This window comes from Formica exsecta, unplaced genomic scaffold, assembly GCF_003651465.1.
Source record: "Formica exsecta isolate Colony F162 unplaced genomic scaffold, ASM365146v1 scaffold51, whole genome shotgun sequence".
In the NCBI taxonomy this organism is placed as follows: Eukaryota; Metazoa; Arthropoda; class Insecta; order Hymenoptera; family Formicidae; genus Formica; species Formica exsecta.
Window position 1 is genome coordinate 1,124,430 of NW_021852343.1, and position 24,452 is coordinate 1,148,881.

General features: G+C 34.7%; 2 protein-coding genes across 4 annotated transcripts in view; both read right to left on the reverse strand.

Annotated features, from left to right (window-relative positions):
* Positions 1-2,229: 2,229 nt before the first annotated feature.
* LOC115241722 overlaps positions 2,230-24,452 on the reverse strand; it is a 105,520-nt gene continuing 83,297 nt past the window's right edge. The window contains exons 2-3 of one of the 3 annotated variants that reach the window (XM_029817634.1): positions 2,875-3,134; positions 2,230-2,494 (exon numbers count right to left, since the gene is read on the reverse strand). In XM_029817634.1, the coding sequence (XP_029673494.1) occupies positions 2,402-2,494; positions 2,875-3,123 (342 nt within the window). In that variant the 5' untranslated portion in view covers positions 3,124-3,134 and the 3' untranslated portion in view covers positions 2,230-2,401. The remainder of the gene's footprint in view (positions 2,495-2,874; positions 3,135-24,452) is intronic. The other 2 variants (XM_029817633.1, XM_029817632.1) reach the window with 2 other exon arrangements.
* Positions 4,546-5,985, reverse strand: LOC115241771. The gene has a single exon (XM_029817701.1). The coding sequence runs from the start codon at positions 5,983-5,985 to the stop codon at positions 4,546-4,548; it is 1,440 nt and encodes a 479-aa protein (XP_029673561.1).

The window sequence follows — 24,452 nt, forward strand, 5'->3', positions numbered from 1 at the left end:
ATATATATATATATAGGATTTTACAATTTTTCTGTTCATATCACACACACGCGCATCGAAATGCGCATAAAATCTTTTATTCATAGACATTTAATTTTATACGCGTATTATTTATAAATCCTGTTAAAGATGAAATGTAATGGCTTTATCATTTTCCATCTATTGCTCTGCACTTGCTGCTGCGTTTTGGATGCAAAGTCCTTTGAATTTCGAGAAACGATTCGCGGAGGCGAATCGCGTCGAGGCGATAAATATTGCGGTTCGTTCCTTTTTATCGCGCAAAACGTTGCCGATGCTCTTCGTTTCCACCTTTAGTGCAAAGCACCTCAGCGTATATTCTCAAACGTGTGTTTACACACGCTGTCTCGTATATTACAAATTATATCTTCCACTTGCAACAGCGAATTTTCACCAGACAATACTGCCGCGATAAAGTTGAAATTCACGGACTGCGGCTGTGAATTAGTAGCCGCCTTTAATTCCGCGGTTTTAGGTTTACATACTTTAGCGCACGTGTTCCTCCGTTTGCAAATGATTCTTTCGCAAGTAAAATTCCACGACTCGGATATTGGTATATATGCGAGTCTGAAAAAATTAATCTTTTGCTCGAGTACCGTTACTTTTTGAATATTTCATTAAACTAAAAAATGCACAAATAAAGTCTCTCTCTACCTCATTTCTCTATCTATACAAGTATACATGAAGATGACTCGTTGAACCATTTCGAAAATGGTCGCTGTTTATGGCACGTTTTTCATTAAGATAACATATATTTTATACACATATATAATTATTAAATTAGAAATTATTTAATACTTAAAGTATTTTTATCCAAAAGTTGTTCTAGTATGTAAATTTTATTCTAATAATGACAATTTTATTTTTTATAAATCCATATTCAATTTTCTTTTATGGCAAATCGTTAAAATTTTGAGAGATTTAATAATACTTTTTGGCATACTGAAAACAAAATTTGTACGTCTATATCGTTTTTATACTTTTCTATAATTTCTACAACTTTTCTATAATTTCTACAAGTTAAAAAAATTTTTTATTGAGGATTATCTAATTATAAACATCTGATATAGCATCTAATTTTATTATATAAATATTCCAACAAAATGTCTGAGAATTAATATTTTCGCGCGTTAAAATTGATATATGTATATGTTTTGAATTAATGATAATTATCATATTACTTTAAGAAGCGTCGTATTATGTGATACATTTATCAAGACTTACTAAAAAAATACGTATATAAATTTTTCGTAATGCAGTTATATCCTATATCTTCCATAAATCATGCACTAATATTATCTTATCAAGTTTCTCACCGACTTTAGCTTTAATATTAAAATTAAGTTCAATTTAAATTTTTTTAGGATTGGTTCAGCAATCTGAGAATCATTAATTTCAAATGAATTCTCTTTTTTAAATGCCACTTACAGAATTACATTCGCTTTTCACTTCAAGCGAAATTTCAGCGTTTTATATCTGTACGATATTAATTTTAAAATTAAATTTATTGCTTTTACAGAAGAATTAATTGTTCGTCGAATGCGAAATAATAATGTTACTGTTTCAATAATACTAATTAAAATTAAAAATTACATTTATGATACATGCAGTATATTAAAAGGTCTATTCTATAATTTTTAACGATATCGTTAGGTATCATTGCGCAGCTATTTTCCGATACGTCTTTAGTTGTACAATGATACGTAATGCATACTTTTTATTAAAAACGTATACTTTCCCTGATATTTGTAAAAATGTATAAAATAACCGTGATTTCAGAGATGTTTGGGCGCTAACTTTTTAAGGAAGCATTTTTCAACCCATGTTTAAAGAAAACTTTTTATTCAGAATTAAATTTCCTATAAAATCTCAAACTCTGGTCGGAACGTTTGGGCCCACCCTGTATATACTTAATTTCATAGACTTAATTTTCATATCTTTTTGCAAAATGAGCTTATTGTTAGACTGAAAGAAGCATCTGTAATGGACATTCTCTTTGATCTCGTTTCGCGGCGACTCGTGCAACGACTTAAAAAAAAAAAGAGAATAAAGCTAAGTGATTAACTCTCGTCGTATTCCGTGGTAAACGAGTAAGAAATTGCGGTATAACTTTGCGGTTTTAAATTCGCGCATTTTTATTGCGCGTACCCGTCGCTGCTTATTTATTTTCCGGCTGAAATGCAAAATAAAGCGCGCGCCCGCGCGCGCGGGGCTTCCGAGATTATTATCGAGCGAAAAAGCCACGGAGAGATTCCGCACTTTTTGGAGTTTTCACCATCAGACATCTCTCGGGATATCGTTCTGGGATATTCTCTGGTGAATTCACGCGTATAATTGGGAAGGATTCCCATTACGCTTTCCTTTCGTCCTCTTGCTCGAGAACTCAACACGACACGGTTGGTTCTGTTAATGAGAAATCCTCAAGCTTACGCTTCGCGACCATTTTTTTCCGCTCGACTTGCGCCCGCTGGAACGTCTGTAATATATTTCGCGTCCTATTCGATGAGAGAGTTTTATTTTCTAGCAAGAACAGCAGTCGGTTCGAGTGTAATAGAAATATGAATATGAAGACGTTGTAAAGAAATAACAAAGTGCATGAGAGAGACAACCTAACGCAAAAGAAAAAGAACCGCGACATTTTTGTAAATAACAGCTGTTACTATCAAGTATAATGATTTAAAGATACAAGATGGTCTTGTATTATATCGTCAATTATTATGTCATCTCGTAATTACGTAACTATTTATCACATCCGGCATTCACTCATTTCAACGATGCTGATGCAGATCATATATCGATCATTATTATGTCATCTCGTAATTACGTTATTATTTATCACATCCGGCATTCACTCACCTCGATGATGCTGATGCAGATCATGAGGTAGGGCGGTCGTATCCGGAAGCTTGGTTTGTTGGATAGATGCCTGGGCGTTGGTCTAGGCGTGACTTCATTGTCACGCTTTTTTTTATAAGAGGACGTGACAATGATCGGTGATTCCGGGGAATAGGGCGAGCCGGGTCCGGAATACGTCGCATCCGTGGAATCCGACGAGATCGTCGACAAAGTCGGCGAATTTTCCAACAACGCTGCCTCGGCGTCCATTTTGGTACCTGCTTAAACAGATAAAAAAATCAAAATCATTAATGCAAATCGATATATCTCGCATAAAATATCAATACAAAAATTATATTTTAGATAAAATATGTATCATACGCCGCGCATGACAAGGATTAAACGCAGAATATTTAAGAAATGTATATGTTAAAATGTATATTCAAAGAATTATTTCGAGAGCTCTATGAAAATGTAGAGGTTTATTCGAAATAATAGAATTGGTGAAATATTTTCTAAAATAAATAGAAAATTGCATATATCGCAATTTTGTGTTATAAAGAAAAAAATATCCTGATTTAATATTATTTTAATTTAACACTTAAAACTGCATGTTTTGCGATAGAAAACGTCCACGTAATAGAATCAAAGAAGTGCATTACACGTGTGTTGTTTATCCGGACAAGAGAATCTGCGAGAATGCGGCAGGAAGTTCTCTGGCAGAGAAGAATAAGACGAGAGAAAGGGGAAAAAGGGAGAAGAAGGGCGGAAGTACCCAAGTAAATGGGGAAAGTAGGAGTTCAATCGGACAACTCTACGAAAAGAGAACTCGTTTTTATAAAGTTCCTCTTCCATCTAACGACAATCACCGAGCCGTGACACGTCGTCCTACGATCCAAAGATTACGATTCTCGTTCTCCTACAGCTTTCGTGCTATTGTAATAAAATGGCCTTTCGGCAGTTCGCAGTTTGCAGATATTGTCGGCTTTCCTCGGCTCCTTCTGTAGAAGCCTCCTCCTCTATAATTCAGCCGCAAATCCCGTAACGACGCGAAAGACGTGTTTCGCGGAGCAATTTGCAGAATGCCATGTACGCCTGAATACATTTACACGTGCAGATTAATCTTGAAACGATACGTTTGTATTAGAGACTTGTCACGTATAGGATGTTGCATAAACTGAGTAATGGTAAAACTGAGCGGTTTTATCATGAAAGGAAGAGGAAGATATTTGTGGAATATCAATAATTATTAAATAAAATAATGATAATATATTTTTATTACAAGTTATTATATATATTATTCCACATTTTTAATAGAGAATAATTTGTGTGTGTATGTATAAGATAAAGAGTATTTTATTTATTTCCCAAAATATGTATGGAATATAATATCTGTATGCACAGGGGTTAATTATCGAAATTGTTTTATTGTTTTATATCACTGGTTTATTTCGTGATAAGAAATATAAATGTACAATACATAAAATTATTATTTTCTCTAAAACTTTTTTAATCTGTTTTCATATCAGTCATAGTTTTCATCATCAATTCTAACTTTCAAATAAATTTATAACTTAATAAAAATAAAAGAAAGAAATGCAATTTCATTGTTTTAACTTCAATCATTTTAATTTTAAAGAAATGTAGTATTTAATTATTTCTAATTAAATAATATCAATATTTCAACAGTAATCATTCTTTTCCGGATTCTTGATAATAACTCCCAATATTTCTGTCTGTCTTGTACAAAGCGGATATCTGTGTAATATCTCCTATTTTTTTCTCATCGTCATCGTCTAAATCTCGGTCTAAATTAATATCAGATATGCGGACAATTTTCCTGATCCTAGCGTCATTGCCATTTTCAGAATAGAAAATCGGTTCACAACGATTATTTACTAATTGCGTTCCTCTAGTACACACAAGTCTTCTTTTGGCATCATCGTAATGATAATGTTTCGGGCTTCCTACCTCACCAAAAATGAGTTGTGGTAATAAAGTCATACCCTCTACACCCAATTTTGCGAGTTTTACCGCAGCCCCTAGATCAAATCTTCGAGTATTTGACTGTTGGACATTGTTGGAATCAGGATATGTTCGGAGAGAAGGTTTAGAAGAGCTTTGCGCCGCTTGTAACTTTTTTGCTGAATCCTGATCGAGTACGTACGCAATAGGATGTAAATATCGTTTTCCTGAAGATTGTGTTAGATCAATCGTATCGGAATGTTTAGAGTTAAATCTTGGCAATATTTCAAGATTTCTTCTTTGCGACTGTGTGAAGCTGCCTGATAAGTCTAAACGCGGAGAAGGATCCGAGTATTGTTCTAAATAATCCGAATCGTCTAAATTACTATTCGATGATTGATACCTCCTTGCTGGCACTTTGGTTACATGTGGATCAGAATCCAGATATCGCATTTTACGATCCGATAATTGTCTTAAGCTGGCCGCGTATTCGGTATTCGAGGATTGAGATCTCCTCGCTGGCACTTTGGTTACATGTGGATCAGAATCCAGATACCGCATTTTACGATCCGACAATTGTCTTAAGCTGGCCGCGTATTCGCTATTCGAAGATTGAGATCTCCTTGCTGGCACTTCGGATACATGTGAATCAGAATCCGGATACCGCATTTTACGATCCGACAATTGTCTTAAGCTGGCCGCGTATTCGTTATCCGAGAATATAGATTTCCTTGCTGGGACTTCGGTTACATGTGGATCAGAATTCGGAAACCGCATTTTACGATCCGACAATTGTCTTAAATTGGCCGTGTATTCGTTATTCGATCGAGAGCTCCTTACTGGCACTTTGGTTACATATGGATCAGAACGATGTATTTTATGACCGGACAATTGTTTCAAATTGCTCATGTATTCGTTATCCAAATGCTTTATTGAATTTCTGTTTATATATGAATTAAGGTCCAAATACTGCGTTTTATAGTCCAAGTAGTCATCTAGATTGTCATCATATTCGCTATCCGACAAATATTTAGACTTTTCTGGTAATATTCGGATTATAAGATCGGATTTCGAATGTTTTCCGCCGTTCTCGGCTAGCAAAATTTCGCAGTGAAGTTGAATCACCATCAGAAACAAGAAAGCTCGAATAACTCGTTGGGATCCCATGACGATTGTTGATATCACCTTGAGAAAAATTTGAACCGAGCTACTTCGCGCTACGTTTCGCTTCAACTGTCGCGAAGCAATTTTGAACGGCTTTTTAAATCAGAATCGTAAAAGATATCAAATTTATATAGCTGATATCACGCCGATTAATCACGGTATCAACTATAAATAATATATGCGACGTTGAGTGTCTCTATACATGATTGGCCTGCAATCATAATTTTTTTTTAATATTCCTTTATTAATTTCATGCCAATATTATCTCATCAATGCTTCGAGTAAATGATGGTTTAGGAATTAATTTTTTTTATTAGTAATGATTCGTGTTTTATTGTGCTTTCAATCATTATTTTCGCGAACATGAGCAACATTTTTTTTGCGTGTAACATTCGTATATATACATATATTAAATTTTATATAATTGCACAAAAAGAAAAAACGCGTGAGAGAAGATTAATTCGAAGATTAATTCTTCGGAGTTGTACACCGCAATCAAACTAAAGCCATCTAGTCGACTATTCCCATAGCTGACCCATGGTTTAAAACTCGATCTCACGCGTTTCTGGACCGAGACGACCGACGAACGGGGGAGAGAGCAAACGGCATTGCACCAAAATCGCTGGTTTTCGTGGGCGTCCGCCGGTTTCGTGGTGTGGCACAGGAACCGAAACTCGGCGTGCCAACAATTCAGCGGCAAATTCTAGGATGACCCGAAAACACGAACCGAACAAAGGAGCACTAACCGTCGGACAAAGAGATCGCGAGAAGTGAACGCAGAAGAGAAGAGGGAGGCGCACGTTCTCTCATAGTCCGCATTTTACGGTGATCCAAACTGCATGCATATCGCGCCCATGTTCGTCTCTTCAATTACATCGTTTCTCTGTCTCTGTCGAACGAACTCATTTACTGATGCATCCCAAATGCGTATGCAATGTCCGCCTAATGAATGCATATCTAACTACATTCGCGTACTTTGCGCCATATCATAAATGCATGCAAGCTCGTTGAAACATATTAAAAATGTTTCATTTTCTTTGAGATCTGCCAAGATCTTTTTATCACAACATTCTCTGTACTTTGAATCAAATCTTTTCTTAATTCTTCTAGTTAATTGTTAAACTATACTAAGATAATAATTTTATGTATCTCTCTCTCTCTCTCTCTTTTTCTCTTCCTTTTCGTTATAAGATCATGCACTAAATTTTTCGTATAAAAATATATCGTGAGAACGATAGCCGTAGTTTACGTCTACTTTTTTTTTCTTTTTTGTATAGCAGCCGTAATTTACGTCTTTTTTTTCCCTTTTTTTCTACAACATTTTCCGTACCTTATATCAAATTTTTTTCATCTTTTCTCTCTCTACAGATAATTTTTATATTATAATAAAATAAATAGCCTTTTTCTTTTAAATCATCTTTAGACTATCCTTAAATTACAAAATACCACTGTGTGTGAATAAAACTTCTAGAAATAATTTATCTAATTATCTTATTATCTTATTATTTCGTCATTATTTTTGTGTATCTTTTTCATTATAAATTCGTACATCAAATTTTTGGTGCAAATATTTTGCAAGGTAAAAAAAGAAAGAGTAAAAGAGAGAGAGAGAGAGAGAGAGAGAGGCGGGAGTGGGAGAGAGAAGGAGCGAGTCGTTTACGTTGAGAGGAAGTTTATATCTTCTTTCCTTTAATGCAGTAGTGTTGCTGCTCGAGCCAACTGTATACTGCTCGGAGCAGCTTCTGGCGAGGGTATTATTAGCTCTTTGCATTATTGCCTTGGATTAACTTGCGCGGAGCGCCCACGCAAAAAGCTGTAATTTCTAATTAAGTCGCGTGCACACGCTTTCCACAGCTATTCGAGTGATTTGAATAACTATGAATCTAAATCTGTTGTAATGTCGTATTGTGTCGGAAAGATAATTCGTAATTCTTCATCTTTTGTAATTAAAAGTTATCGCCAAATCATTGTTTCTTTTTCTCTCAGAATAAAACAGCTCACTAATACAAGTACAAATTTTATAGATTATTGCGCATATATTTTTTCTGAAAAAGGTTAAAATTCCAGAGCGTCAGATTTTAATCCTCTCTATTATTTCTCTATTTCTCTATCATTTTTTTTTTTTTACAAAGACGGTTCTGTCTATAGACTGCAACTGTTGTTTCTTTAATAATTTGTCCGCGAATTTTTAAGTTGTTTCTATAAATTAAAAAAAAATTATTTACTAATTTGATCTATTTCTATTCTTATTTCTGAATCAAGTAATTTAAAGCGTCATGATTAAAAGTATGAATTGAATAAAATATATCTTTTAAATCGTTACCATCATTTAAATTATAATCTCATGTACTTCAATTTCCGTAAACATAAAAAAAAAATATAATTATGCGCTCTCTCTTTCTCTTTCTCCCTTCCATTAATCTGCAGTCAATTCTCGAAACTTTATATTCTTATGCGAAATGCTTTACTTATATCTGTCTTTTTCTCAAAGATTATATCACCCGCATATTATTCGGGAAGAATGCAAACAACGCGGGTCAAAGCCGCGGAAGCGGAAGCGTGTGATGCACTTTCGACCGCAGGTCAATGAATGTTCGTCCGCGGTTATCTGCCTGCGTGAACGCGTGCGGTGAGCGTGCGTGCATGCGTGCACAGCCCATCCGTAATATCTACGACGGCCGTATTTCCATGTTTACAGCCACAGCGAGAACGACATCGTAAATGATAATTCGCCCGCCGCCGAGTATAATTCAGAAATATCAATTCTGAATGGGGAAATAGATCGTCGTGCCAGAGCACGATGATATTAACTCGTTGTTCTCCGTGTTGCGAACGGTGCTTTGTGCGCTGCACTTCCGCCGTTTCGTTAAATTTACGCGATATTGCGTGGTGCAAGATAAAATAAGATTCTACCAACTGTAAATAATCCGGATAATAATAATGCATAATATTAGACATTCACGACCGAAAGTATATTCAAAATCTAAGATTGCGTTATGTGAGTTTTATATTTACGGAATAGCCGTAAATATAATTAGCTGTCGTTAGTCTTGCTGTGTAGTAGATAATTTTAAAATATTGCAAAAAAAATGCAAAAAATATTATTTCCGTTAATGTCTTTAAATATCATGAGATTATATTTTTTAAATATACATTAATCTTAAGATTAATTTGCATTTTTATTGAGATGAATATTCATATTTTCCACAATTATCTTTTTATTGTATCATTTTTTCCCTTTATACCCCCGCCGTATTATCATATCAAAATGTTTAAATTCTTTAGCTTACGATACAAAAACGCATTAGATTATTTATTTTTCAAGATAAAATCATTCATTTTTTCTAAAATAAAATAAAATAAGTAATTAGATTCTCGCAATCTTGGGCGAAATTTTTTCGATAATTATTGAATTGCATGCTACCGTGGAAAGGTAAAATTATACGTATAAACGCGATGTATTGTCGATTTCGACCATTGTCAGACATGCGAAAATTCGCATTAGTACGCGCGCTCGTTGAATCTGAAGTATATTTTCGCAGCGACGTAGTTTGGCAAGTTGGGCCGTGCGGTGGGCGTTAATCGCCGACGAAACTTCGACTTCGTCGGAATACGCTCGTGCGGCAGCCGAGGGATCCGAGGTACGGCTTAATGAAGCATTGACGTGTCCGGCAAAACCATGTACCTGTCCGCGTGTAATTAACGTAACGCCACCATCGGTCCGTGGGCCGCGCAAATCAAGCGGTACGCCGAGAGCGAACCCCCGGCGCCGTAATTAGAAGCTCGCGCGGCGCAAAGAACAATGGAGCGGAGGTGTGTGCTCGCGTTATCTCCGTACCTGTCGATATTTGTGGCCGCCCAAGACGCGCCTCGAATATCGATGGGCTTGGATGACCTGGGTAGAACGTATAGAACTTCCGGAATTATCGCTCGTATAATGGAGGAGAGAAATCCACCACCGTAGCTCGATCCCACGTCGCGCTTAGCACACAAATTTTCTCTTGTAAGAAGAGAGTAACTAACATCTCTTTGCAGAGCTTTTTATTTTACTCCCAGCTGATTTCAAAGTCTTTCACATCTTGAGTAAAATTCTCCATAAATAATAATATTTTCGAAAATAATTTATCTCTCTCGAAAAGCTAATAATAAAAATATCTCTTTGTATAGAGATTATATTTTCATATCTTTTTAATTTATAACGGATACATATTTTACACGAACAGAGTTATTGTGTCAGGGATTGTACATATATTAAATATTCCAGACATCTAATAGTTATCTGCCTCAGAATATTTTGGCGTGAAATACTTTGATTATCAACAGTGCTCGTTCGTCTTGATTGTAGAAATATCGCATTTTTCTAAGGATTAATGTTTAGTCAGTAAAGAACGTAAATAATTTAACAAATAATCGCAACATATATGCACATACTAAATGTTCTCTCAGCGAATATTTAACTGCAACAGGAATGACATAAATGCACACTGAAGGCATTGTTTATCGTACTGATAGCTAAAACGCAGGCATTGTCGGAGATAGAAGCGGGATTTCATTAATCCATCAGATCACACTACATATCAGGGAGATAATATTGATTAATTAATTTGGCATTATTGACAATTCTCCTTCGTGTCTGTGATAATTCTAAATTACGCATAGAGAGCTAATTGAATTGTGCAATGATTTCTCGAAGCCGTTGATCGCCACGAAAATGTGTCTTTTATCAAATATATCGCGTATTCTCATTTAAAAAAATCGCCGAATTCATTCAACGTATCTTATATCCTGTTTTACACGTTCTCTATCAATTGGTACAGCTTGTATGAGAGAAATATTTGAATATGTACTCGTCAGCGGGGATTGGGAGCGACTTCCTTTCGCGAGTTTGCGACGTCGAAAGTTTCGTGAGGAGTCGAGCTCGCATCATTAATTATTCCACGGTAGCGTGAGTACCAGTTACATACCTACGATTGGCTCATTAATTTTCAGCGACATCATATCGACTTTCTGTCGAGAAGCCTTGATATTCCGAAATCCCGGCGACATTACCGGCGATCGTACAGTGAACGTGTGTCAAAATGCCGCGCCGCTGTCTGGCTGGCCACAAATCAAAATCGCAACCGTGTTTGGGTGCGCACGTGTCCTAAAATAATCTCTGAATTTACCGTGAATATGCAATGTCGTTTAGGAAAAACGTTACGAGATGATCGATTGTTTTAAGTAGGCGGAAACGAGAAACGCATCACATCATCTCATGGATATTTTCGAAAAGTTCACGATCTCACTCGGAATCAGTTACATTGCTACGTATATGTATGTAATATAATATCACGTGATTACAAAATCATAGTAAAGTGTGATGTACACAGGATATTCCAGGTAAAGCTGCAGTGTGCGCGCACGAAATACTTTATATAATAGCGCACGGTGCAAAAATAAAATTTGATATATTATAAAACTTTATATATGCGAAACAGCGTATCAAGCATGAATAAAAATTGCACGAGAGAATAATTTCGTCATTTTACAACGAGATACTCGAAACGTCCGTGTAGTACTCCTTGTTATTTCACGACAAAAATCGAGAACCAAAAGATCGTATCAAATAACGATGCAAAAATCGCATTGAAATTGTTGAAGCCAAATTACCAAATCTAGATATATTATTAATTTTATGTCAAATTAAAATAATGATTAAATATGTTATAATTTAATTGTTATCGTTTATATTATTATCAATTTGTGACGTTTAATTATAATTTTCCTTCCAACTGTTATTTTATTAACACGTATCTTTTTGTACTCGTATAATTAGCAGGATGTCTTTGTAATTATTGCCAGAATGTATATAAATGTAAAAATATAACACAAATACAAGAAACTGACTATAAAATTATGATTATCCATCAAATTATCTAATGTAAATATAATCTTGAGTATTAAATGGACGAAAAAGTCATTGAACGCACGTGTCTTCGCTTAAGCGTAATGAAGCTGAAAATTAATTGCTAAACGCAAAACTGGTCAAAGGTGGCAAAGTTGCACCCTTTGTCGTTCCACTTATGTGAACATTTTGAAAGTGATCGACTTTGTTTGAAGCGAGGTTTAATTACGTTAAATCAACTTCACACACATGGAAAAAATTACCTACGTTACCCTTAAACCGTCGACAATATGCTAAAGCTGATTAAGAGGGTTGTGTGTTCATATGTTCAATATATTTTAAAAGTTTCCTCAAAATCTTGTTTGCACGATATAATGAAAATATATTAATATATATTAAGATAAATATCTCGTATATAATCGTTAATTAAATTATTTCGATTAATAATCACTGTTGTAATAACGTATGAGATTAAAACTGATAGATATCATATATTATAGACTGTCAGAAGTAGCAAAGAAGATCAAAACAACATTAACTTTCTTTTTACTTTTTTCTTCTAATTTTCTTAATAAAATTAAAATCGAATATTAATTATTATCTATAATAATAAATCTATATAACAATATCTCTTATAATAAATAATATATATTATTCATATATAGTAATAAATTACAGCTATATATATATTATTATTATAGCTATATTGAAGCTAAAACAAAGTAATATTACACTCGTCTGTATATGTCTGTTCATTAATTTCCTGCACTGAGTAATTTACCTGCAGTGTCAAAGATATTACAGAAAATAACTCTTGCTGCTACGCATCTGCAGAAATTTATTAAACATATTTCTCTATCTACGAGTAATGTAAGATGCTGTTTCGACATAAAGTATAAAGCCCGTAAATTACTCGGTAAATTTCTGAAAAATAATTCAGCGTATTGTTGCGACGCATACAGAAGTAAATTACATTTCTGTGCTCTGTTTGTGTGCTATCTGCTTAATTGCATGTTCAGACTCGAAAACGTGAAATGTAATAATAAAAAATCTTAATATGGATTCTTTCTCGCGTTAATCCGCATTGACCAAACGCGATAATATAGCGTAATTAATTGTTCCGTTTCTGAGTTTCAATTGAATGCATTGTGTTGCTTCCCAAACCGCAGATTAAATTTTAATAACTATTTACAATCGGTCATTCGATACAGAGATATAATTTTGATAATCTTTTAAATATTCGTATGAAAAAAAGATATGTATGTACGTAATTATAATTTTAATTCTTTGAAAAAACTAACAAAAAAGAATATATTAATATCTTTATAATATTAAAAAAATAAAACAATAAATTTTTCTCAATATAATTCCTAACGAGACATATTCCTAAGGAGACACGCGTATAATGCGGATTTTCACGCTGTGTCATATCGTGATTCATCATTATGAATAAATATCCGAAGTAAATCGTTAACAATTTTACGACGTCAAGCCATGTTGCAACAACATTGATTTTATTCTCTCGGAAGTATATATGTGAAACGTACCTATTGGATTTAAGATGATGCAGTGTATGATAGTTTGCAAGGTATCTTGTTAGGTATCTCATTAAAAAGCTGTCGAGATTTTTAGAAATATTTCATCCCATTTTTTTAATAAAAAAATTGAGATTTGATGAAATATAATTATATCTGACAATTTTTTTAAGTAAAATGGATAAACTTTCGTATAATTTATTTACTTGCAGTTTTTTATAATCTATCATTTCTCTTCTTGTGCTATTCTCCTAATATTTCATATTTGTCACATGAGCATGTATGTGGAATTGAGTAAAACGAAAGTTTGATTATATAACTACATTATATTATGCAATATGCAAATTAGATATTGCAAACTTAATATTATAAATATATATATTAGATTTTAATTATATATTATTATATAATCATATAAAGCTTTATAAATTGATTATATTATTATGATAAAGTTTATGTGAAAATTTCACAATAATTAAATCGCAAAAGATTATTTCAAAATGATTCTAATTATGTTGTTAAAAATAAATCGTTTATTCTATAAATCACCAATTATCTATTCGTCAAATTAACCTAGGAATAAAAATAAATATAAAAATGCATATTTTTCTGTGAGTTGGTATAATCTCATGGTAATAAAAAAATTTTAATTTTCCACAACGAGAAGGAGTAAAACATCATACAAATATTTCTCTTTTCATTAAATACTAAGATTTTCTGGACCTTGTACAGTTAATCGTTACAATTGTATAAGACTGCTCTTCCGGCGTTTATGGAGTCATGCTGCCTTGAAATTAATCTATGCATAATTGTAAATTACAATTGCACGAAATCGCGTACAGACATTGTGTGCTCGTCAAGCTATTTCGAATAAGTTAGAGCGACAAAAGAAAAAGCCATTATGTTTATAACGAGATCTAAAACGAACGTCCTTCGTTGGACAAATAATGATTGCATGGCAGCTAAGTTTGATTTGTTATTTAGCGTTTCATCGATGGGAGAATATTTTCAAATGTTTTCCTCAAGGCATTCCTTAATTAAAAATTGCATAATTGGACTAGTAAAAAATTAGTAAATTGTTTCAAAAAGTTTAAGGAGTTTCATTAATTCTTCTATATCTTATATATAACACAAAATTTTTCTTAATAATTGTTTTTTTTTTACTTTATATAAGAAATTATTCTTATATATATTACACATATCATAAAGCTTTGAAAACTGCATTATAATATAAAATTGTGATTAATAAATATAAGAACGGATTATGAAGATAAAAATTAATAAAAATTTTTGATACTATCTTAAAATGTTCTTTCGTCGTTTTTCGAATATCTCTTGAATTGTTGCATTCTATGTATATTCAATTTGTGTAGTCATTTCTTATCTGTTATTTTTCACAGAAGAAAGACGTAAGCGTGAGCATTTCAAGCTTTTGTCACATATTTTCAAGTCGCACTCGTAATATTCAAAAATTCATGCGTTCACCGGGAACGAAATTTATCGAAATATGACTATCGTCTACAGCGATTTAGAACGGAAACTCTATTCGAGCCAAGCTGTAGAATTCGTCCATGAAGAAGCTTGACAAACGTCTGCGTCGGGGACGAGGCGATTAATTATGAAATCTAACTGCTACAGACGACGCGTATATGTGAAGATTCGGTGTCTCGATTACGTCGCTATTTCGAGCACCAAACAGTTTTCCGTCTACGTTGGTGTTGTTATATAGCGTCTCAACGGCTGTTACATGGAATTACACAGCATCTGTCCTCATGGGATTTTTTCGGTCTCGCGTGTTTTCTGGTTCGCGGCACATGACAACGTGATTACATTCGATCTGTCATCGTCGGCGCGACGAAAAGTCTATTATAGTGTCCGGGACAATCCGTTTCTTTCGTTCAAAGACGGATGCGCTTCAAGAGTTGCTGAAACATTCTCCTTATTTACCAGATTTTTCTTGCGCGTCATTTTTCTTCTTTTTTTTATTTTAAGTTGATTTGATTTTTTTTTTTTTGCATTCAAAGCTAAGCGAGTAGCGCAAGCCAGTAATTTGTAAAATTAATTTTCTTAACATCGCCTTACTCGCGCTATTTAATTAAATGAAAAAATTTCGATTTAAAAAGAGGAAGATTTAGAAGGCGGTAAAAGTCCACACTTTTTACGCTATATTATTTGTTGAAAAAGAGATATTGAATCCGGCTATAGCAATTCAGAAAGGAATCGGAAACGGAAAGAAGAGGAAGAACGGAGAGACATTGACGAACCCGGAAAAGGAAATACCATAAAAAAGCTTCCCTTTCCGTGCAAGAACAGATCGTCGCGCAAACATGTAAATCGCGCCAGAATATTTCAAGATGATTTTCCGCGGAGCTAGTTTTCGATTTAAATGAATTCTCATGAATTTCGTGGTCGGAGAGAACCGGGGCTTATGAGGGGGCTTCTTCGCCGTCATCGTCGTCATCTCCGGGAAAAGAACTTTCGTTTCGAAACGAGAGGATACGCTAGCAGAATCAAGTTGGGCCAAGTCCCGGTAAAAAGTCCTAGATATTGGTCGTTTAAAACAACTAACACAAAGCAATTCCGCCCAAGTTCGAACGACAGAGAAAAGCCGGAGTTCGCGCGTTTTCTGCTTCTTTTTTAATCTTTAATCTTATTTTCTCCTAAAATTGTACAAATTATTACACTATTAATGAGTAATTTCTTAATATAATACATAGATATCATTAAAGAAATATAAGTACTTTATACATTTTTCATGCTCAACTCATCAGTTTTCAAAAGATAAAAAAAGAATATTTTTCATTGTGATTGAATAAAGATACACGTGCGCATTAACGTGTTTAATTAAATAAAATTTAAATAAAATTTTGGATTTTTCTATGTACAATAAAATACATCTAATATTTAAAACTACCATCTGTCTTACTTACATAACTGCGGTTTTCTAAAGAGAGTATTATGGAAAAATTACATTATATAAAATTTATCAAATAAAATTTCCATGAATCCTTGTGTACATTTTTCTATCCGCGATAACGTGATATTTAACATCTTAATATTCATTGTAATCTCTCTTACTCAACTGCAATTTTATAGAGCGTTTTTTCTCAAGCAAAACGCGCGAACGTAAGCAAATAAAAACCTTTATCAGGTACACGCTCTGTGCAACGCGGAATAATCAGGTGCTCGCGTTTCGGCAACTTTTCTGACAGAGGTCAGAAAAGTCTTATTTATGTAAGTAAGCGGGATCCGAAGCAACGATGAATCCCAATGACTTGACACCAAGATTCGACTGACGGAATATTTAGAACGCGTTCTCCTCGTCGACACGACGTGTACTCGCCTTAGCCGTTTCAGGGCTTCAAAATTAATGCAATTACCGCAAGACTGTTGTTTCGCCACCGTCTCGTGTCGTGCCGCACCGACGTCGGCCTCTCACCGTTTCATTTGCGTGTAACATTTGCATTTAATATTCATGACTGTGCTACATTATTGTGCGCGCGGTCGCGGCACAAGCGCTAAAGGCAGACGTTGTTATTACGCGAGCCGTTACGTTGTTTAGCTTTAATGCACGTAATTTCCGAACGCGCGTCTGCCCGCCGCCGGCGCATTGATGCGCACGGCCGTATAAAATGGCTAAACACTTTATGCGCGATTAATATTACCGGAGGGGGAGAACGCGCTCGACGCACGATATAATCGCCGAGAGGGGAGCCGGGCTGACGCGCGCGTTTAGCTCGTGTCAAGGCAGCGATTTCGGCCTTTATTTCTGTCATTCGCAGCGACGACCACCACATCAATGCGGAAGTGCGCGTCGCGTTTAATTACGCCGTTTAAAAGCGTATCAAATGCGCGTCCGCACACACAGGTTTGGTTCGGTTCCCTTGGGAGGATTAATCCTTACAATAATCCTCGCGCAAAATTGACAAATCAGGCGTACATTAAGCAAATAAGTGGATAAATGGATTGTGAAAATATATGTAGATATTTATATAATGTTCGGAGAATCGTTCATAGATTCAAATATCTCTTTAATAATAAAATAATTAAATTGTCGTCGTTCAAGTTAGAGATGGCAAAATTAAGGGCATAGTCTATTCTAAACAGTATGAAAAATTAATGATTTTTAGGAATATCTTTTTAAGAATATTAAAAATTAATTAAGAATATTAAAAATTAATCTTTTTGACGTTTTACAAATGTTTTTATTAATGTTTAAAAATATTACGGAATAAAATTAGACCGAGTTTTTTCATTTCAGATAATTACGCGAGGGGTAGCAGACACATCGTCATTTTTGAACATTTACTACATATATAGGCTCGTATTAAACAAAAAAAGCTAAATATCTAAGATTCAAAAATACTGACGTATTATTTAAACATCAATAAAAACGCCAAAAAGAGAGATCAATTTCTTCCGTAAATATTCTTTCAAAAAATTCCTAAAAATCATCTATTTTTCATATTGCTAGAGTAGACTGGGCCCTCAAAATATTATTACAATATATATTATTAATATATCATTGAGTGAAGAATGCACATTGTAAAATGTATTTATTTGCACGAACCTATCGCACATCTTAAAAATATATAATACTAATCAAAAATATTGAGTATTAAACTTTAAACTATTTCCGACATAATGCTATGAAAATGCCATCAGACGCTACTCGATTGCTGGCACAGCTCTTGCCAAAGTGGTACCTACTAACGAAGGGTCAATTACGATGCTCGGCAATATTTCATCGACGATCGATATGGAACCATCAGAACGGCGGTGGAACGGAGAAATTTACGTTCGAAAACTTTACATTCCAACTTGTAAGCAGTGCCGGGATATCGTCGATCCTGATTTATTCTGAAATTTGAATAACATGAAAGCAACGCGATACTTACACCGCGATACGTAGTCGCGAGTTTCCGCGTTCTATATCCGAAAAGCGAAAAACGGCGATACGTCTCGTAAAAACTTTCAATCTGATCTGCTAGTACATTCTCACTGTGCCTTAATTGTCGTTTTTCATTAAGTGTTCGCAACACATACACACACAATGTTTGTAAGAATAAAAAATAATGAATAAATATGCAGCATGTAAATCTATTGACAGTTGTTCATTTAAGATGGATCAACTTGCTGATAGAAGATAATTTTTTTAAATGAATTCTAAAAAACAAAAAATAAATTTTTTATACAAATTATTACGCAATAAAAATTTTTGTATTAAAATATTTTCCAAATTTCTATTTTATCAATATATACGTTAGTAGTATATCTGGGGTGTTTTAAAATTTATTTATCGATTGTAAAAATTAACTTAATCGCAGGAGAAAATGTACACGATACACTTACAGTTAACCTAACGTTTTCGCGTGCAAAGAAAATATTTCTAAGAACGGCGATGACATCGTCCTGTGGGAAAACGCAAGACATTAATACTCTTTCTCTTAGAGGCACTCTCCTTACATTTATCGGCGATGTGCCTGGAGACATTCTCGTGATCTCCCGGGATGGTTTTTCATAGCGGCAAACTTACGAGTACCATTAAAGGCCTTTAGAGAACCGACGAAGAAAATATCGAGGCTGATTTACGATCGTCGATGGTGGTCTGATACACGTTGTTGACGTGAAACGGGCTCCGCGCTTCAAAAATATTCTCACAGCAGATCTAAAACGCGTTTCAGAACGGAACTTTATATGCAGATGCGAGCAAACCGTAAGATTTACGGTGGTCGGTCGCGGTTCGATATGAAAATTATATGAGTTATGCCTCTCGGGAGATGGAACTCTAACGAGGTACAGTCGCACAAACAAGACCAGTTAATGGTATTTCTCTCGGGCAAGAAATCAACCGCGGAAATGCATTTCAAAATTGCATATTAGAGTTTGCACATGTATATATTTCACGTATATTATATATTTATATTCGCTCATATGTCCATATGTTTATATTTGTAAAATTAAAACAAATGTTTTAAAACTATATCTTAGATAAAATAGACAGGCAGTTTTTTCACATTTGTTCTAAATAAACAGAAATAACATAATAATAAAAATATATATTAAACGTATATGTAATACATGTATATATATATCAACGTGTATATATGTATAAATAATAAATCACGCGAATTCACGCATAAAATGCAAACGATATACGTACAACTGTGCGCGGCGTAAATTTATATAAATTGATTATTGATAAATAGTAAACATAAATATCGCTTTATGCAGATTTATTAAGCGGTATGTATAATAAATCGAAATCAAAATTGTACCGATTTGTATAACCGTCACAATATTTGCCGCATTCAATATTTCTAGCCGCTTAATACGGCGCGATAAATCCGGACGCGGTCGCATTGTTCGCGACTCACGATGATTTCACAACAAGAAACTGTCGCGTGGAAGACACAATGTGTGATCCAGTTTACTATCCTCAACTTTCGCCATTGATTAACGGGGAAGTGGAGCGACGCATTTGCCGCAATTTATAGCGAGTGGCATTTTCCGGAGTTCGACAGGGCTTTCAGCGTGATATACTTTTGTTGCATTGTTTGTAAAGCATCGTATAACTACGTTACGCCTTTATCTAGTGAGTCTCCCGTAGAACGTTTTCGAAACGCGACGCAATCGACGTCGCGATTCCTGAAACTCCAGAGGGAAATTTCAAACCAAGGAATTCAATTCGAGATAAAAATCATTAAACAATTCTAAATGATAGCCTTCACATTTTATCCGGCGATTCACATTCAATAGCGCGATCATCTATCAATCTATCGCATACGTCAAATTTAGATAATTCTTTTTTCAATTTTGATCACTCAAAAACCATCAATAACCCGATACTTCGATTAAGAAAAATCGATTCAAAACAGGAAGATATTCGTCATAAAATAAAACGCGATATCATACACACATACATATATACACGCCCGCAAGCAGTTAAATTTTATGTGTATGTATATATATTTTATGCAAATTTTTCGTCAATATATTTTATCTCGCGATGCTTATCGTCTGCACTTTATGGCGTTGCAATTGTTAATCGTTGCTGGCGGTGCGATAAAGCGAATCGTCATTTAAGTTTCTTGCCACTAAGCCCAAGTAAGAGAAGCTCCCCCATCGAGCGATGCGTGCGCTTACGGTCTTTCCTTCTCTTGGCAGCTTCCCAAACTTATTAATTTATTCGACTTTCTCTCTCGGGAAGAAGATTCTCGCTCCGCCGAGTCGCGCTGTTAATTCTCGCAAACTTCCTATGGCTTTTGTACCGTAAGTTGACTATGGTTGCGAGGCACGCGCGGATCGTCGGCGAGTTTGATTATATTATCCATTGCGCGCAATGCTTCCACGATGTATCATAATCGCTCTTTAATTTGGTCTGCAAATGCAATATCGCGAGAATTCCGTTCGGCTAACTGCTGAAGCTCGATATGTTTTAGCGGTTAAAGCTGCACGAACAAACGGTAATTAACTCAATAGATCCGCTAATGATTGTAACAAAGTGCGCGCGCTAATTCATTCGATTCGCAGTAATTCCACTGTCGTTGCGGATCTCATGCGGGATACCTCTCGTATACGTGATTTTCATATAATTCTGCTCGGAAAGAATATAAACGCGGGATTAAACATTAAACATCAATAAAAATTAATTCGGGGAAAGAACCGGAAGCACATAAATGGATAACTCAAATTTGTACGAAAGTAAGAAATAGATAAAGCGGGAACTTTTTATATATAGCTTCATTTGATCAGTAAAGTTGTAATGAAATATAAGAGCGTTTAAAAATATATTTCCCGGATATAATAGCTTCGCTGTCATAGATTTATAGACGTTTCCTGTAAAGATTAAATTTCACGATAAAACGCGTATCATAAGGTCATCGATCGCCAAAGAAATCTGCCGGCAAAGATCAGATTCGAGGATAATGATATCAAGCGCGTTTTATTAATCGTGAACCGCTTCGGTTTTTCCTTCGATTTTCCCCGCTTCTAACGCTCTTCTCCATTCTCTTTCCAGCGGGTCTCTTTCGGAAAGTCCCGGTGATAGTAGTAGTAGTTCGAACAAAAAAGGGATTCGAGAGCGCGACAGCCCTGTTTGTCCAGGATCCTCGCGAACCGATAATTATCTCGGATGTCTGACGCGCGAGAAAAATCGACGACACTTTCGGTCGTCGCTTTCAGCGCTGCCGCTTGCAGCGCGAAAAATATTTTCCATAAATTTTCTGCAACGTGCTGCAGAAACGCACACGCGAATCTTCACAAATGTGCGGAGCTTTTTGGCAATACTGCAAATCTTCTCATTAGTAAGAATGACAAATGGACCGATTCCTCCGACGTTGATTAATTTTAATCATAGTTCCATTTTATCCGTTTTTCTAAATCTAAAACTTTCGTCTTTAAAAAAAGACACACTATGGTAAAAGATAATCGATATAGAAAGAATTAATCTTAAGGTTTGCTGAGAAAATTGTAAATAAAATTTAAAAAAAACTTTTAGATATTGGAAGAATTTAAATATTAAAACTTGTCTAAGATAATTACTGATTATTGTATTACATTTCAGAAAGTTATAATACAACATAAAACTAAAAATACTTAATAAAATAAAATATCAACTTAGATTTTATATTTTTATCAGAAAAATTTACTGTTATTTTAACAATTATAAACTCTATCACAATGTTTCGAGAGATCGTAAAGCCAGTAACAATTATTCGTTTTGTTGATATAACACAAAAGCGTGTTATCGAGTTAAAAACGATAATGTAGGGTAAAGAGATATATTGAAGATATCCGAACGTGATAGTGTCTCATGCGACGAGTTCCTTCGCTTCCTCGGATCTCGGTGATGCTGGGAAACGCTTTGGTCCATCCGATCGAACTACCATGTATCTCGTATAATCATGTTAATTAGTTAGCTCCCGTATCACCTCGCCTAGCAAATGATATTTCTTGCTTGGACGAGCAGTTGCCAATCTCAGTCTCAATTTCATTTTAAATATTATAGAACGATTTTATTTATATTTAAAACAGGAGAGTAGTATACTAGGAAAATTTATCACAACATTTAAACGAAATATTTAAATTATTTTAAAACAAGATATTTTATTTTTATTTTTTTCCCTACTAATTTTTAATTTGTTAATAATTAAAATATATGAACCAATAAGTTGTTCTAGCAAATTTATTTTTTATTTTTATAATTTTCGTAAATCTGTATAAAATATTTTTCTTTGCTATCAACTATTTATACGTGTTTAATAAGACGCAAATATTGTTTGTAGTAAATCACTCGTCTTTTATATATATTTATATCATCCTATATATTTCTTATTCTTATTACAATAAGATGTGTATTTTGTTATTGCTGTTTTATTGTTCGTTTATCCTTTTTTATTTTTAATGTCGTTTAAGAGGATGCCGGACCGTCCTGTTTTACCGGCCATAATAATTATATATTTGCTTAATATAAGGGTTTTGCGGTGTGTACGTGCAAAATAGGATACCTCTCCACTCGGAAATGCATGAAGGAATATAAGTAAACGTTTGAAAATGTATTTATTATGACTTTTAAAAAATATAAAAAAGTCCACGAATTTTATCCACCGACATATATTAAATACCCAAGTTATATTATCGCATTATCGACAAAGTACACAAATGCATTGTTATCAATATTTACCATATCATATTACTACATACGCAGGAGTAGGGTGTATAGATGCAGTTATATTCGTTATATCGTTGTATCGCAACAAAATATACGCTATTTTTTCATAGATCCTTTTTTGGAAACTGTGACACTTTGTTACACCGACTAAAAGCATCCTAGCCAAACCGAAGATCCAGTTTACATATACGTTTTTTAGTTTGCAGTGTACTCTGAATGTTGCATGATACATCAAACTGGAAAAATAGGCAAAGCTTCTATTTCACAAAATTTCAACAATGAGATTTATATATGTCCATGTGGTAAGATATGATAGAACATTACATCTTTCATATACGCGCACTAATATACATACACGCATATATAAATATATATTTTAATAGTACCATAAAAAAAGCAGTACGTATATTTCGAAAAATTATTTAAAATTAATACTTAATTAATACGATATTAATCACGATCATTTTGTTTCAATAATACATATACTATGTATATCAATCATTGATAAAAGTGAATAGAAAAATCGACGTCCCATTTCGGCATTAACATTACATTAGCAAGAGATCCAAATGAAAAATTCTTTCTGCTCATTCGTCCCGCTTAATAGATCTTTCCTCGCTGCAAATAACGTAATTGAAGCGCAAACGCGTTCCGAGACGAGCACTTGAGCTTCGTCGGCATTTTTAATTAATTTCGCCGGTTAATTTCCACGAAGTGAAGTATCCTCGCGCCCCTGATAAATGATATAACGCGGCGGGCGCGAGAGGGAAACGGGGGAGAGGCGAGAGTGAGGCGGTGGCGCGGTGCAGCGCAGCCTTGTCCGGACGTGTTCATCGGTCAGTGAAATGCACCAGCCACTAGCATGTGGTCATTAGTACGGACGGCTGGGCGGAAATCTATAGACGTTCGGTTTCCGCCAGCGGGCTCGTTGTCTTCACGCCTTACGCATACTCGCGTTAATTACCCACTTCTACCCTTTCCGCCGCAAGCTTTCTCTCTCTCTCTCTCTCTTTCTGTCGGTATCCGGCATCCTCTTAAAAATAATACGCTAATTGCGATCAAAAAAATGCGAATAAAAAAGCTTAATTCGATAAAGATATAATTTTGTCTCGTTTTGTAATGAAATGCATCGAAGTTTAACGAACGGAAATGAACACGGAAACACTGTCGGGGAGCCTCGATATCGTTGCCGACAAGTATCGATCATTCATGTGACCCGTGTGGGAGTTTCAACACAGCGGATATCAATTTGTAGTATAGATTTAGATGAGGAGTATCGGAGTTCAAAGCATTTGTATCTTTTAATTTGATATCTCTGTCGTGCTTCGCTATAATCGCGAAATACCATTCACAGGTAACGAAACCGATTCATTTCGTA

What these genes read in the sequence shown, in the direction of transcription:
- LOC115241771 (XM_029817701.1), bottom strand. Translation starts at nt 5,985, where the DNA reads ATGGGATCCCAACGAGTTATTCGAGCTTTCTTGTTTCTGATGGTGATT.